Source organism: Anas acuta, chromosome 3 (assembly GCF_963932015.1).
Source record: "Anas acuta chromosome 3, bAnaAcu1.1, whole genome shotgun sequence".
Taxonomy (NCBI): Eukaryota; Metazoa; Chordata; class Aves; order Anseriformes; family Anatidae; genus Anas; species Anas acuta.
Window position 1 is genome coordinate 90,164,600 of NC_088981.1, and position 13,205 is coordinate 90,177,804.

General features: G+C 33.5%; 1 protein-coding gene across 1 annotated transcript in view; it reads left to right on the forward strand.

Annotated features, from left to right (window-relative positions):
- Positions 1-13,205, forward strand: part of EYS (eyes shut homolog) — an 830,760-nt gene that overhangs the window by 95,157 nt on the left and 722,398 nt on the right. The window contains exons 7-9 of the mRNA XM_068678264.1: positions 604-708; positions 995-1,134; positions 8,038-8,204. Coding sequence (XP_068534365.1) covers positions 604-708; positions 995-1,134; positions 8,038-8,204 — 412 coding nt within the window. The remainder of the gene's footprint in view (positions 1-603; positions 709-994; positions 1,135-8,037; positions 8,205-13,205) is intronic.

Below are 13,205 nucleotides of genomic sequence, written 5' to 3' on the forward strand. Positions count from 1 at the left end.
TTCTTTCTGCTGAGCTAATATCTTCAGCTAAATAAGAAAATAATTGTCCAGCAGAATGGCACTAAAGGTTACTTCAGACAAATGTAACTAGCTTTTTCCTAGCCAAAATAAAGCACAGAAAAGACGTTAAAAATTATATGTATAATAGAATAAAAAGTCTTGACTAGAGATCAGGATTTTTTTATCAGCAGTAAAATGTAGAAGAAAGTGCAAAAGTATTACCTTTATTTCAGATGATTATTTCCAGTGAAAAAATCTCTTCATCTCCCCGTCCCCATTTGAATCCCAATCTAAAATTGTTTCTTAATATTGATAGGAATCTCTCTACATGAGAAAATTTGTTTTGACCTTTTCCTTAAGACTGTAAGGCTTCATATTATTATGAAGGCTTAAGGCTTCATATTATTAAAGCAGTCTGGAACCTTACATAAGGTTTACAAATTCTAAACAAACAGAAGGGCTATTTTGCTATTTAAAGCAATGGCTATTTTACTAATATTATTATATAGTTTATTTAGTTAGCTATGGTTTTGTTTGTTTGTTTATTTTTAAATACACCATATTAATTCTTAACCTCATTAAGATTTTTTTTTCCAACCCCAGGAGAATTCTGCAAGGTGCAAATTGATAACTGTAATTCCAATTCATGTGAAAACGGAGGAACATGTGTGGACTATGAAGACCATTTTAAGTGCACCTGCCCCATAGGTGAATCATTGTATTTTTTTTTATTTATTTTTATTTTCTGAACAGAACAAGAAAATCCCATCCAAATATTTACCTTGAAAAATAGAAAATATAAAAATTAAATTAATAAATAGTGATATATCTCAATTTATGAAATTAATATTTTAATGAAGAATAGAACTTTTTCACTTTGATTAGGAAACAAAAATGCCAAATTAGTAGAGTGATATTAACTGCTAACACCATGAATAGACACAATCTCAGTATTGTGAATGAACAGTGATTGACCATTCTCTTTGTGGTTTAGGTTTTGAAGGTGAAAGATGTGAACTGGATATTGACGCCTGCATATTCTACAATATAAGCTGTGCCCCAGGAGCATTGTGTGTGAATAAATCTCATGGATTTAATTACACATGTTTATCACCATGTGTTGGAAACACAAAGGTAGGATAAAGTGATATATTCCCTCTAGTGTTTTGGGGAAATCAAGCAAGTTATTTGAAGAGCATTGTGCCAACAAAGGCTTATTTCCCAGGGCTTTCCTAAACACAGGACATATACTCATTCTCAATATATTCTAATTCTAATAATATATCCTAACCTTTCTCTTTCCCGTGTAACATGTGAATGCAAAAGTGCATGATGTGACTAGCCTAGCCGCTGTCAGACAAACAGCCTGAGCTCTTCCTACCTTACTCTTTATATGTTTATTTGTTATTGAGTTATAGTTATCCTTCTGTTCCCTACTTTCTGTTATGCTGTTAAACTTGTAAGAACTGGATGCAAAATTTGCTTGAAATGTCCTCATGTGTTTAAAAGTTATTAGAGAGAAGGCTGATGATGCACCAATGCACAGAAAGAGTAACAAAAGCTGCATTTCCACAGAAACTGAGCAGAGACAATAATCAACCAAAGAAAACCAAACAAGCAAACAAAAAATAAAGACTAACTCTGAAAGGAATATGAAAAATGTAGTTAGAAAACAAGCAAAATTATTGGAAATTACTTTTAAGTGCTCATATAATATAGTAATTAATTTCATTTTGGTACATTATTTTATAAATCATTGAATTAGATATTGAAAATACTTAGGCCAAAATAACATCCATTGTGGACCCAGATGTCTTAAGAACTTTGCTTACCGTGTCCTTCTCACAGTCTCCTTTAGTGATGCTTTTAGTTAAATTCTTGGTTTGTGTAACATTCGTTCACATCAGGGTGGACTACAGACCCAGGTCCTTGAGTTACTAAGATTTTGGTATGGGATAATGTAAAATACTGTAGCACCTTTTCATTCTGAAAGTTATTTTTAAAGCTGTATACATAATGCCATATATCCATTCCAAACAGCTGCTCTAACATGATAACCAGTGTTTCAAAGGTTTAATCAAGTCTTTTATTGAAATATATTCACCATAAAAATATACCATGCAGAGCAAGCAATGTATTTACAAAGAAGCAATCAACATTTATGTCACCTTGAAGTCCATGGGTACCCACTCACCAAAGACTAAGAAATGTAGTATTGAAACACATGTACATACTGCCTTACAGGTTTATATTTAAATTGTTCAGCATCTGGTGAATTTTAACATTTTTATGATTTAAAGTGCCATACTGAGTGCAAATTTATTGCACATGGCATAACACTATAATGATGTAATAATCATTATGGCTAGTCAGAATGGGAAGTAATAGTGTGCCAAGGATGCTGATAAGAGCTACTAAAACATTGTACTGTAATATTTGCTTAAAAGCTCGCAAACATTTAGTTTATTTATACAAACTCGACACAGACCATCATAAATCTCATGTGGAGTATATATATACATGTATCTATATATATTTATGAAATTACTCTATGGGGCAGTTAATTTTGCCATAATGTCAATAATTAGCAGACTTTCTAATGGGAAAGCAACTAAAAACTAAAATAAAGGAGTGATATATTTGGCTTTTTACTTGTTTTCTCAGTCTATCATGAAAGTAATATCATTTGCTTATTGGAAAAAATAATGGTCTTATTCAGGCAAATGAATATTTGAATACTCTTTGAAGTAGTGTATGTAACAATGTGAGATCAAAGTTTTCCATTATTAAATAAATTACATAATTCATTCAGCATTTAATCCTTTATATATTCTTTCTGGCTAGAACATTAGTATATGTTTTTCATTCTTCTTTCATTTGTTTTCCCTCTCCTATGGTACCTTAGGTATAGTGTACAGTTTTGACACAGTTTGTGCATTCAGGACAATAGACTAAAAAGAATGTTAATGTTTTTAATATTATCTTAAAGTCTAAAAGGTAAATTTAAGTTACTGCTGTTCTTTTATTTTTTTATAAACATATAATGATACCAACGTGATTTTTTTTTTCCCCTGGCATAACATTTAAAGGGTTAAGGCTATTTTTCTTTAAAATAAACATACAAAAATAATAAAAATGAACATACTAAAATAGGGAATGTCTTCCTTTAAGTTTCAAACTCTAGTCTTTGTAACCAGGAAGAAGCCTAACTGCCATGTGCCTAGAATTATGAAGGACCTCAAAATAAATCAGATTTCTGTCATCTTTAAATTAATGACTTCCAACAAGACAGTATTTATGACATCAAAAGAAATAAAGAATTCTTGTCCCATTAGGATATAGGATGTATGCTACAAAATATAACATTTCTATTGACAGCAATTATTAGAGAATTGGTAAGAGCAAGGTGAATAATAAGTTTATTGCAACATGCTAGGCCTACACGGAATACGCAGGAGAGGGAGCTTTCCTGCACTTTACAATACAGTTATAGGATGCCTCTAATGCCTCAGAGAAAGAAACATAGTTCCATTTTGTGTTGCATTAGATTAATTCAGCTTAATGGTGAGCGGAGAGGCAGGTGCTGATCTCTGCTCTCTAGTGACCAGTGACAGGACCCAAGCTTGAAGCTGCTACAAGGAAGGTCCAGGTTGGAAAAGGTTCTTCACCCAGAGGGTGGTCAGGCACTGGAACAGGCTCCCCAGGAAAGTGATCATGGCACCGAGCCTGCCAGAGTTCAAGAAATTAAGTGCTCTCAAACACATGATCTGATTTTTTTTTTTTTTTTTTTGGCTTGGATGATTTTGTGAGGAGCCAGGAGTTGGACTCAATGATCCTTGTGGGTCTCTTTCAATTCAGATATTCTACGATAAGACATAGCTAGTGTTATCTGTAGTATTTTTCAATCATATCAAAGTAATTGTCAGAGCTGTTAGCCTGATCTCCTTCTTTAGTATAGTGGCCAGTTAGTGAATTGTCTGTGCTTTTTTGATTTTCAACTTAAATTTAGTTTCTCAATTTCTGCAAGCTAATAGCTGTCATAACTCAAGATTATTCATTTATTCGGTGGAGGTCAGCATGATATCCACAGGACAGGACTGCTATTCATTGCTTGGGGTTCCACCCCCATAAAATTGTTTCTGTCAAAAAAAAGGCTGTGGCAAACTTTTAAAATCTTCAGGCAGCCATACCCTTATCCGTAGAGACACAATGATACAGAGATTTTGGTAAGACCTTAACATTTGTATAGGTAAAAAAACCTGTCCAGTCTTGCAACAGAACTGATCATAACCATAATTTTAAAGTGATATCTACACAAGTGCTTCATTGGCTGTGAAGACTGAATTAATACTCACGTCTTAATAATACTTCTGTTAATGAAAAGAGAAAGTATTATTCTGCCAGAAGGATATTTCTTTTTATATAGTGTTTCTTACTCTTACCCTGGAATATTTTTTAGTGAGATAAGGTATTGATTAAGGTTATTCCCTGCACTTATCATATATTGTACTTTGTACACACAATTGAATTGCTGCATGTACACACGGTATAAGAAAGAAATCAGACTTCCTAGTAAGCATTGTTACTTAGTGTAACCTCAGTATTGGGGTGTCAGTTGCCAGGAACATAAAACATCAGTATTTCATGTCAAATTTAAAGTATACCATTCTCACTGCTCTGTGTCTACATCAGTAAGTAGTGTAGCAGTAGTGTACCAGTAGAGAAAATCAATGGAGAGAAACAGTTTTGGTTGAAGGTTGACTGGATTGACTGGATGATGATTACTGTTTGGAGCATGTTAGGCATGTTCCCAAAATGCGTCTTTTGTTTAGTTTCATACAAAAAGAAGCTGCCCTGTGGTCTGTGCAATTGCTCAGCAATGTCAGAAATTTGCAGAAATAGTGATAACTGGGAAATTCACTTCAAAATCTCACACCTGTGACCCAAAAATTCACAAAATTATTTTACTGACAAGATTATTTTACTGACATAAATCCTATGGCTCAATTCTATTACTTCCCTCAAAACGTTCCAAAGTGCTAGCAAGCTTAAAAAATAATTGTTTCCACTAGCATTGTGGAGTCTGAAATTTGAGAAGTACAGGAACTTGGAGAAATTAGCCAATGGTTATTGCTTTATAAAATGAATCATAGGAGTTAAAAACACTTTTTCTTAATCTTTTTCAGTTTTAAAATGTAAACAGGGACACTTTGTAGGCATCAGCTTGGATTATTAAAGATAATTCCTATATGAGTTAAGATCTGAACCATTTCAGAAAGTTTCTCTTAATACCTGGTCTACATCCTTAGGTACTAATTTATTTTAGTCTGTTGTTAAGAATTTAGCAGTTCTGATTGCAGCATTTTGAGCAATCCTCACTGGATCTGTACATTCTTCCCCTCCAGGATGATGTCAGTACCTTGGCAAGACTCAAGATGGACATTAAATCCTGTTTCTCCGATTTAAATCCTATCTTCCAGGCTTTTGTGTATTTTTTGTTTGTTTGTTTGTTTTAAATTCTATTGGCAGACAGATACATATTTTTTTCTTATTCCTTTATAGATCATATTATTTGACAGCTGCAAGCTGAAGTCTGTGCAGTAGCTGATAAATTAGAAATAAACTGCATGCATGTGCAGTTCATCTTGATGTGTGTCTTTATCTAAATACAACTTCCAAGAATTAAAAGTGAACCTTAATTTTCTATTTTCTTCCTAAATGATTTATGTTTAAAAAAACAAAGTTAATATTTTAACATAGCCTAGATAAAATTCATAAAGATAATCTTTAGGATTTAAAAACACTGTTTGTGTTAACAACAATTGTGTTAATGATTTTGTGATTTGATTCTGCTCTTTACCTTCTTACAAGCCCCAGTCCTGAAACAGACCTAGAAAACTCAGCACATGATTTGTACAATCATGTTTTTATTATGGACGAAATGTCAGAATTCATTTAATCCACACATAAGTAGAAATTTCTCAGAATTAAGCCCATGGGAGCTGAATGTGCTCACTTCATAGTTAAATTTTGCTTAGCCTATCTTTTACATGTGGTGAAAGTAAATATTAATGTTATCCCTGACCAGGTATATGCAAACATCAATGGGTAGAATAGCTTGGCTGAAGATTATTAGAGATTATTAGGCAATTAAAACTGTGTTACTTTTTCTTGAGTGTAAGTTTCTTTGGCTTTCTTTTTTTCTTTTTTTTTTTTTTTGAGCTTTGAGTAAATACTACTCTTTAGCACAAAATCCTGCAGAAATGCTTAAGTAAAAAAGACACATAAAAATACAAATAAAATAAAATAAAATTCCAAGACTGTACACACAGTAGCTTTCTTTGCATTTATCTTTAGCTGTGCACCTCTTCAAGATATCCTATTTAAACAGAATCCCAAGTTAAGCCTAAAATTCAGTACTGAGAGCATAGCAAAAATATCTCAATTTTAAGGTCAATTTAAAACTTAATCAAAGACAAATGAGTATTAGAGGATTTCTGGCAAGAACTGTTATTATTACAAATCTTAACGATATTTTAAAGAGAATCAAACTCAATCAAACTGAAGTACTAGTACATTAGCTCATCTTCTAGACACCATTTTCTTTAGGAACCAATTGATTAGAAGGAGAGATCTTAATTGCTTTGAAATGAAAGCGTAGCTATCCATTTCTACACCAGCAAAATTTTCATTGAAATGAAACTAGACCTTAAAAATAAAATAAAGAAAGGAGTGTTCATTCCTACTTACAAGTTTCTGTAATGGTTAAAGAATGCAGGGGATAGTGTTTTAATAAGTAATATTAGGAAAAAAGAGAGAGAGAAAAAAGAAATGTAACCAAAAAAAATATATATATTAATAATAATTGTTTTTCCTGTCTAGGTTTATTAATTTTTCAAGATTTACAGCTTGAAAAGAAAGAAGACTCCAGTTTTCCCAGAGCATAGATGTAATATTGATATATATATCAATGTGCACAAAGGAGGGCTACAACAGTGGTGAAGAAGTGTAACTACGAATGGATTTGTTGAACCTCATTAGGTTCATATGGGCCCACTCCTCCTTGGCGTTGCCTGTAAATTTGCTGAGGGTGCACTTGATCCCAGTGCACCCTCTTGATAAAGATACTAAACAGCTCCTCGATATGAGGAGTGTGTGGGATCATTTTGTTTGTTCAGTTTAGAGAAGGAGACTGTGAGGTGATCTGTGAGCTGTGAGCCCACAGCTTTCTCACCCTCATGGGACAGAAAGGGGGGCACTGACAGGACCCAAGGGAACAGCACAAAGCTGTGTCAGAGGAGGTTCAGGATGGAAATTAGGAAAAAGTTCTTCACCAAAAGGTTGGGCACTGGAACAGGCTCCCCAGGGAAGTGGTCATGGCACCAAGTCTGCCAGATTTCAATGAGTGTTTGGACAACACTCTCAGAAATACAGTTTGATTTTCGGGTGGTCTGTTGGATTTCATGACCCCTGTGGGTTCTTTCCAACTGAGGATATTCTTTGATTCTATGATATATCATTATCTATAGCTATATTGACGTAAACAGGATTCAAGATTGTGGATGAGGATCATGATTAAATTTTTAAAAATATTCTGTCTTTTTATCCTGAAAGCCACAAATTAAATTATATTAACCCTGAATTTTAAATGTAGGAACAGTTGCACTCTCAGTGAAAGGTGAACTCAATCACTCTTTCAATGGAAAAATAACAGGTTATTTCGCTATTGTCTCTCCTAAAATAAGCATATTCTAAAGTGAATTATGACAACTGCCACCGTTATATTGAATTGTAACTGTCTGTTTCCAATTAAACAATGAATGATATGTTATGATATGTTGTTTTAATGACATTCAGCATTTTACATCCTCAGAGATCTGTATTTTGTAGAATTACAATTTAAAAATATTAAATAACAGTATTTGTTACCAGTGGTTTATTGTTACCAGGGCAAAAAATAAATAAATAAATAAATAAATAAAGACATCTAAAACATCTAAAGAAAAGCCTATTCATAGATGTAATTCTTGTCATCAGGGATGTGCAAATGGAGGTAGCTGTTTCTATGATGAGGACAACCAGAGATCTCACTGTGTCTGTGCTCTTGGATGGACAGGACAAACATGCCTAGAGAATATTAATGACTGTGAAGTAAATCAGTGCCAACATGGAGCCACATGTGAAGATGGAATGAATGAATACAGGTACTAACATGATGATAGAAGTAGATACTGTATGAAGATAGCACTGAAAATATTTTTCTTTCAACAAGAATTACAACAGGAGTTGCTATTGCAGCAATATTTTTCTCAGATTAGACAGTGCCATGGATACTAAATTTTAATAAGCACACATATTCAAAAAGATAAGCTATTTAGTCAAAAGTATCACAAAGGAAAGCCTTACAAATATTTCTTTTTGCTGGACAAAGAAGCTAAACCAGCTATGCAAATATAATGTTTATAAATAAAACATTTATTTAGCGAATGCTAAACAGTTTTTAAGCCCGGAGAGTGACATGGAATAACTTTTCTTATTAAAATCTGAATTATATATTCATTATTTTCAAATGAATATTTGAAACTTTTAGCGCTTTGTAGTTTTTTTTTTTTAATATGTGAATTTGTGAATTTTATATGTGAATTTTACATATTAATATGTGAATTTTTTGAAAAGCATAAAATATATGCTTTACTTAGTGATCTGTAATACGCTATAGATATTTGAAAATGAGACTATAAAAGTATGGGGAAAAACAAATGGAAAGGGATGTTTTGAATAAACAGAGCTCTGTTCTTATCAGACTTGAATTATTTATTTCTTTCTTCTGGGGAAAAAAAATAAAAAAATAACAAAAATAACTAAAATCTGTACATAATGTCTGTGAATGTGTTTGTGAAGGGCTTTGATTTTATGCTTTCTCCTGAACTTGAAAGCACTGTAATTACACAACTCAAATTAAACACTTCTTTCACTCCACCATTATATTTCTAGGTTCTTCAGTAATAATAATTACTGCTGTAATAAATTAAAAAAAAAAAAAAGTCCCCAAATAAACACAGAAATATAGATAAGCATGTGAATGTCAATATACTAACGTCAGAAGGATTTTGTTTTTACAGAGCCATTGCAAAATACGCATTCTTCTTTTTTGTCAGATTACACAACCAACTTTTATTTCAAAGTTCTGGGACATAATTTGACATTTTATTTGATTGATAAATATTTGGTTTTCCTGTCCATCTCAAGGAGAGAAAAGAGAATTTTATTAGAAGAACAAAGCCATGCTTCACTTAAAAATTCACAAATATTTATCACAAAATGAGTGGATTTGAAGACTTCCAGTAGGACAAGAAATTTTGAATTTAGCTCACTAATCCAGACTCAGACTAGCAAGAGAAACATTTTCAGTCTTTGAAAGACAAATTATGCTGACTTATTAGTCTGTTTATATAAGGAACAAGAAAATGTGCTAGCTGACAGTTTTATCATGGAACTTGACCCCACGGAAACATAATAGAATATTTTGCAGGGACAGTGTGCAAAGTGTTCACAGTATAATACCAGCTCTGTGGACAGAAGGTTGTTACTTCTGAATGACAAAGAAGATTTTTTTATGAGAATTGAACTGTATCTTGAATTATGGTTTTCCCGGGAGTTATTTTCAGCAAGTGAAACTATTGTAATTTTCCCTTTCCCACACTCCATTAAAACTAAAAAGAATAGGAGAAATGCTGAATGTAACTGCTGTAATCACCCAACATTTTTAAAAGACTCTTGCTATTTGTATTTTTATCCTAAAGTATAATTTTTGATAAGGCAGATATCTGGAGCTGTATTTGATGCAAAGTAGTGTTAGGAAGACATAAGAACACTGTCAGCAGAACATATGGTGAATTATATGTGTAAGTGACATCAACAATTCTACTGAGATCTATTTTTAAAGCTATTATAGTCATTCAAAAAAAATTACCTTTATCTCCTCCTCTCATTAAGTAAACATTTTCATTATTTGTTAACTATTAAAATGTCATATACTATTTTTTTTAATGGAAAATTAACATAAAATTCTAGGCTATTCTCCCAGTTTAAGAAAGCATAACTTTTAAACTAATTTTTAAACTTTGATCATAACACATTTTCCAGTGATAGCTCGTTAGAGCAATGTTAAGACCAGAAAAGCATGGAGAATATACAGCTTTGCTTATCTTTAAGCAACATTGCCTACCCTCTTTTAAACTCTCACCTTCTGTGAGGCGAGCTGTAAGGTTTTTGCAGATTGAAAATACACATTCAGATTGAAAATACACATGACTTGTTTACTCTTTCTCCTCCCATTACATAACTGTTATTCCAGACAGTAGTGTCCTATAGGTGTACATTTGATATATGAGCAGAATTAAAGTTCGCCACAGGAAGCCACTCTGGATGAAGGAGGGGCCCTGAGCTTCATGCCGCTCTATTTATACTAGGATGATAGTAAGGATATATAATAACATCATAATCAGAATAACATCTCTTAGAAGTTTTACTCTTTTGGTTCAGTGAGCCTCTCAAAAAACTAAAGTGGCTAAAAACAGACTGTCACAAAGCCTCTTACTAATTCAAATGAATTACTGCATTTCCTGCTGAGCTTCTGTTGTTTGAGTTATCATAAGTTAATCAGCATGTACTGAAAGTGATATCTTCTCCCGAAAACTACTGCTCCTACCACTGGGTTGATGATGCATCTGTAGATACTTTGAATCTGGCAGATACCATGCAATAGTGCAATGGTCCAAAGTATCAGCATACCAAAAGGATGTCTTGACCCTTGGTCACATATACCTGGGAGAAAAACAGAAGATTTTTTGCCTTAGTAAATAGAGTGTGTTGTTACATACAAAAGTATTTGATTTTTCCTTTCAAAATTACTTAGTCTAATCTCAGGCCCTGGAAAAATATGGAGAAGATTGTCCTGGTAATTTCATCTCCTTCTATGATATGGTCACATGCATGGTAGACGAGGAGAAGGCAGTGAATGTAATCATTCTGGATTTTAGAATGAACTTTGATACATCCCTCACGGCATCCTTCTGGACAATTGTCCAAATGGGAGCTGAACAGCTTCACAATGCACTGGGTGATGGACTGGCTCAATGGCAGATCTCAAATGGGCTACCTCTGGCTGGAGGATGGTCACTAGCAGTGCTCCCCCAGGATCTGACCCAAAGCCAGTCTTGTTCAACATTTTTGTCAATGATCTGGAATGTATCCACAGCAAGTTCACTGACAACACTAAACTGGGATACGCTGTTGACTTCCTGGTGGGATGTGAGGCCTTGCAGAGGGATCTAGATAGATTGGAACAGTGGGCACTGCATTTTAATGCAATGCATTTTGGGATGCATTAAACACAGCATAGCCAGCGCCTGTCAAAAGAGGGGATTCTCCCATTATATTTAGCATTGTTGCCATCCTCCCCACCCCCCCCCCCTTTGAATACTGTGTGCAATATTCAGATCTATACTTCACCATATAGAAAGGATATTAAGGTACTTAAGTGTCCAGAGGAGGGCAACAAAGCTGAAAAAAAGGGCTGGAAGGCATGTTGTATGAGAGGCTGAGGTGAATGGGTTTGTCTAGAAAAGGAGGCTAAGAGGCAACCTTATTGCTGTTTACAGTTTCCTGAGGAGGACACATAGAGAGGCAGGTGCTGGCCTCTTCTCCTTGGTAACTGATTACAGGATGAGTAGGACTGGCACAGAGCATCAGCAGAAGAGGTTCAGAATGAATATTAGGAAGAATTTCCTTATTGTAAATAATTTCATTATTTCTATTCTGTTCTGTTCTGTTCTGTTCTGTTCTGTTCTGTTCTATTCTATTCTATTCTATTCTATAGCCCTTCCCTCTCCACTATGTTCTCTGTAGAAGAGGAGAGAGAAGAACAGAATTAACATGGGCCAGTGAGGAGCAATTAATGAATAAAGTGAAAGAACACTTCATGGAGTTGTTCCTCCTGTTTTAAAATCCAAGGGGGGCAGGGGTTATTTTCTTCACCCTTGCAAATTTATTTCTTGACAATAAGTAAAGTTTTGGACAATCAAGATCTTAACTGAAATAGGTAACAGCTAGTATATTATAATCTATTTAGTAAAGGGAAGCAATAAAGGGAAAGGATAGAATGTATAATTCAATGTAGTTTCCATTAGCTATCCTGTTTCTCATGTTTCTTCAGTTCAGTCCATTCAGATGAAGTTCTACACTTATAGCTCCAGGGAAGCCCATCAAGATTAAGATGCCTGAGGAAGCTGTAATGCATGACTTACTATTGCAATTTAAATAAAAGATTATATTAATCTATTATGATTTATAAATGTATCTTTATCTATAGGTATTGCTCTGAGGTCAGCATTTCTTGAAGTTTGATGTAGGAAAATTTCCCATAAAGTGGATTTGGTGTATAGGAAAGTTTAATTTTCCAACTCAATTTTCAATATTCAGTATATATTTTTTAATATGTATAGTTTAATCTTGAATTAACCTCAGTAGGAAAGACCTAGTGACACGTTGTTAAATAAAGTGTTTTAGAATATGAAAATCTTATTTGCTTGATGCCAGCAAGATTATGAAAGCAAACATAATGTAGATAACTTTGGAGTATCACATTATCTAAAGCTTTATTCATCCTTGACTTTTTCCATATTATTTTTTTTCTGTCAGGTGGATTAATTAAGCTGTTTGATTAGATTTTCCATCTTCAATTTTATTTGTTCTATAGTATACATGCAATTTCACTGCAGGACCTAGTTGGCACTGCCATATAAAGTTATTGTTATGGTATACACAGTTTTCTGTAGCAATAAAAGGCTTTTTGCAATAGAGAAAGAGGAAAAATGCATTTTGTCACTTTGCTAAAGCTCCAGAAAGTAGGTGAATATATGCTACAATTTCTTAGGGAATATCTCTGTAATAAATTATATATACTTACAGCTTTTCTGTAGATAATACAGATACTTACAAAAAGCCAAAGTGGCACTAAATAACCTTTCAGTCCCTTTATGAATGTGTTCTCAGTTCCTATAGAAAACAAAATAATTAACACTGAGTAAATACAGTTACTCTGCTTGTATTATTATAATAACAACATAAAAAATATATTAAAAAGGAAAACAGATACTGAGAAATCTTTGCTAGTGCCTAGCTTAAATGTGCCTTCTTGTCTT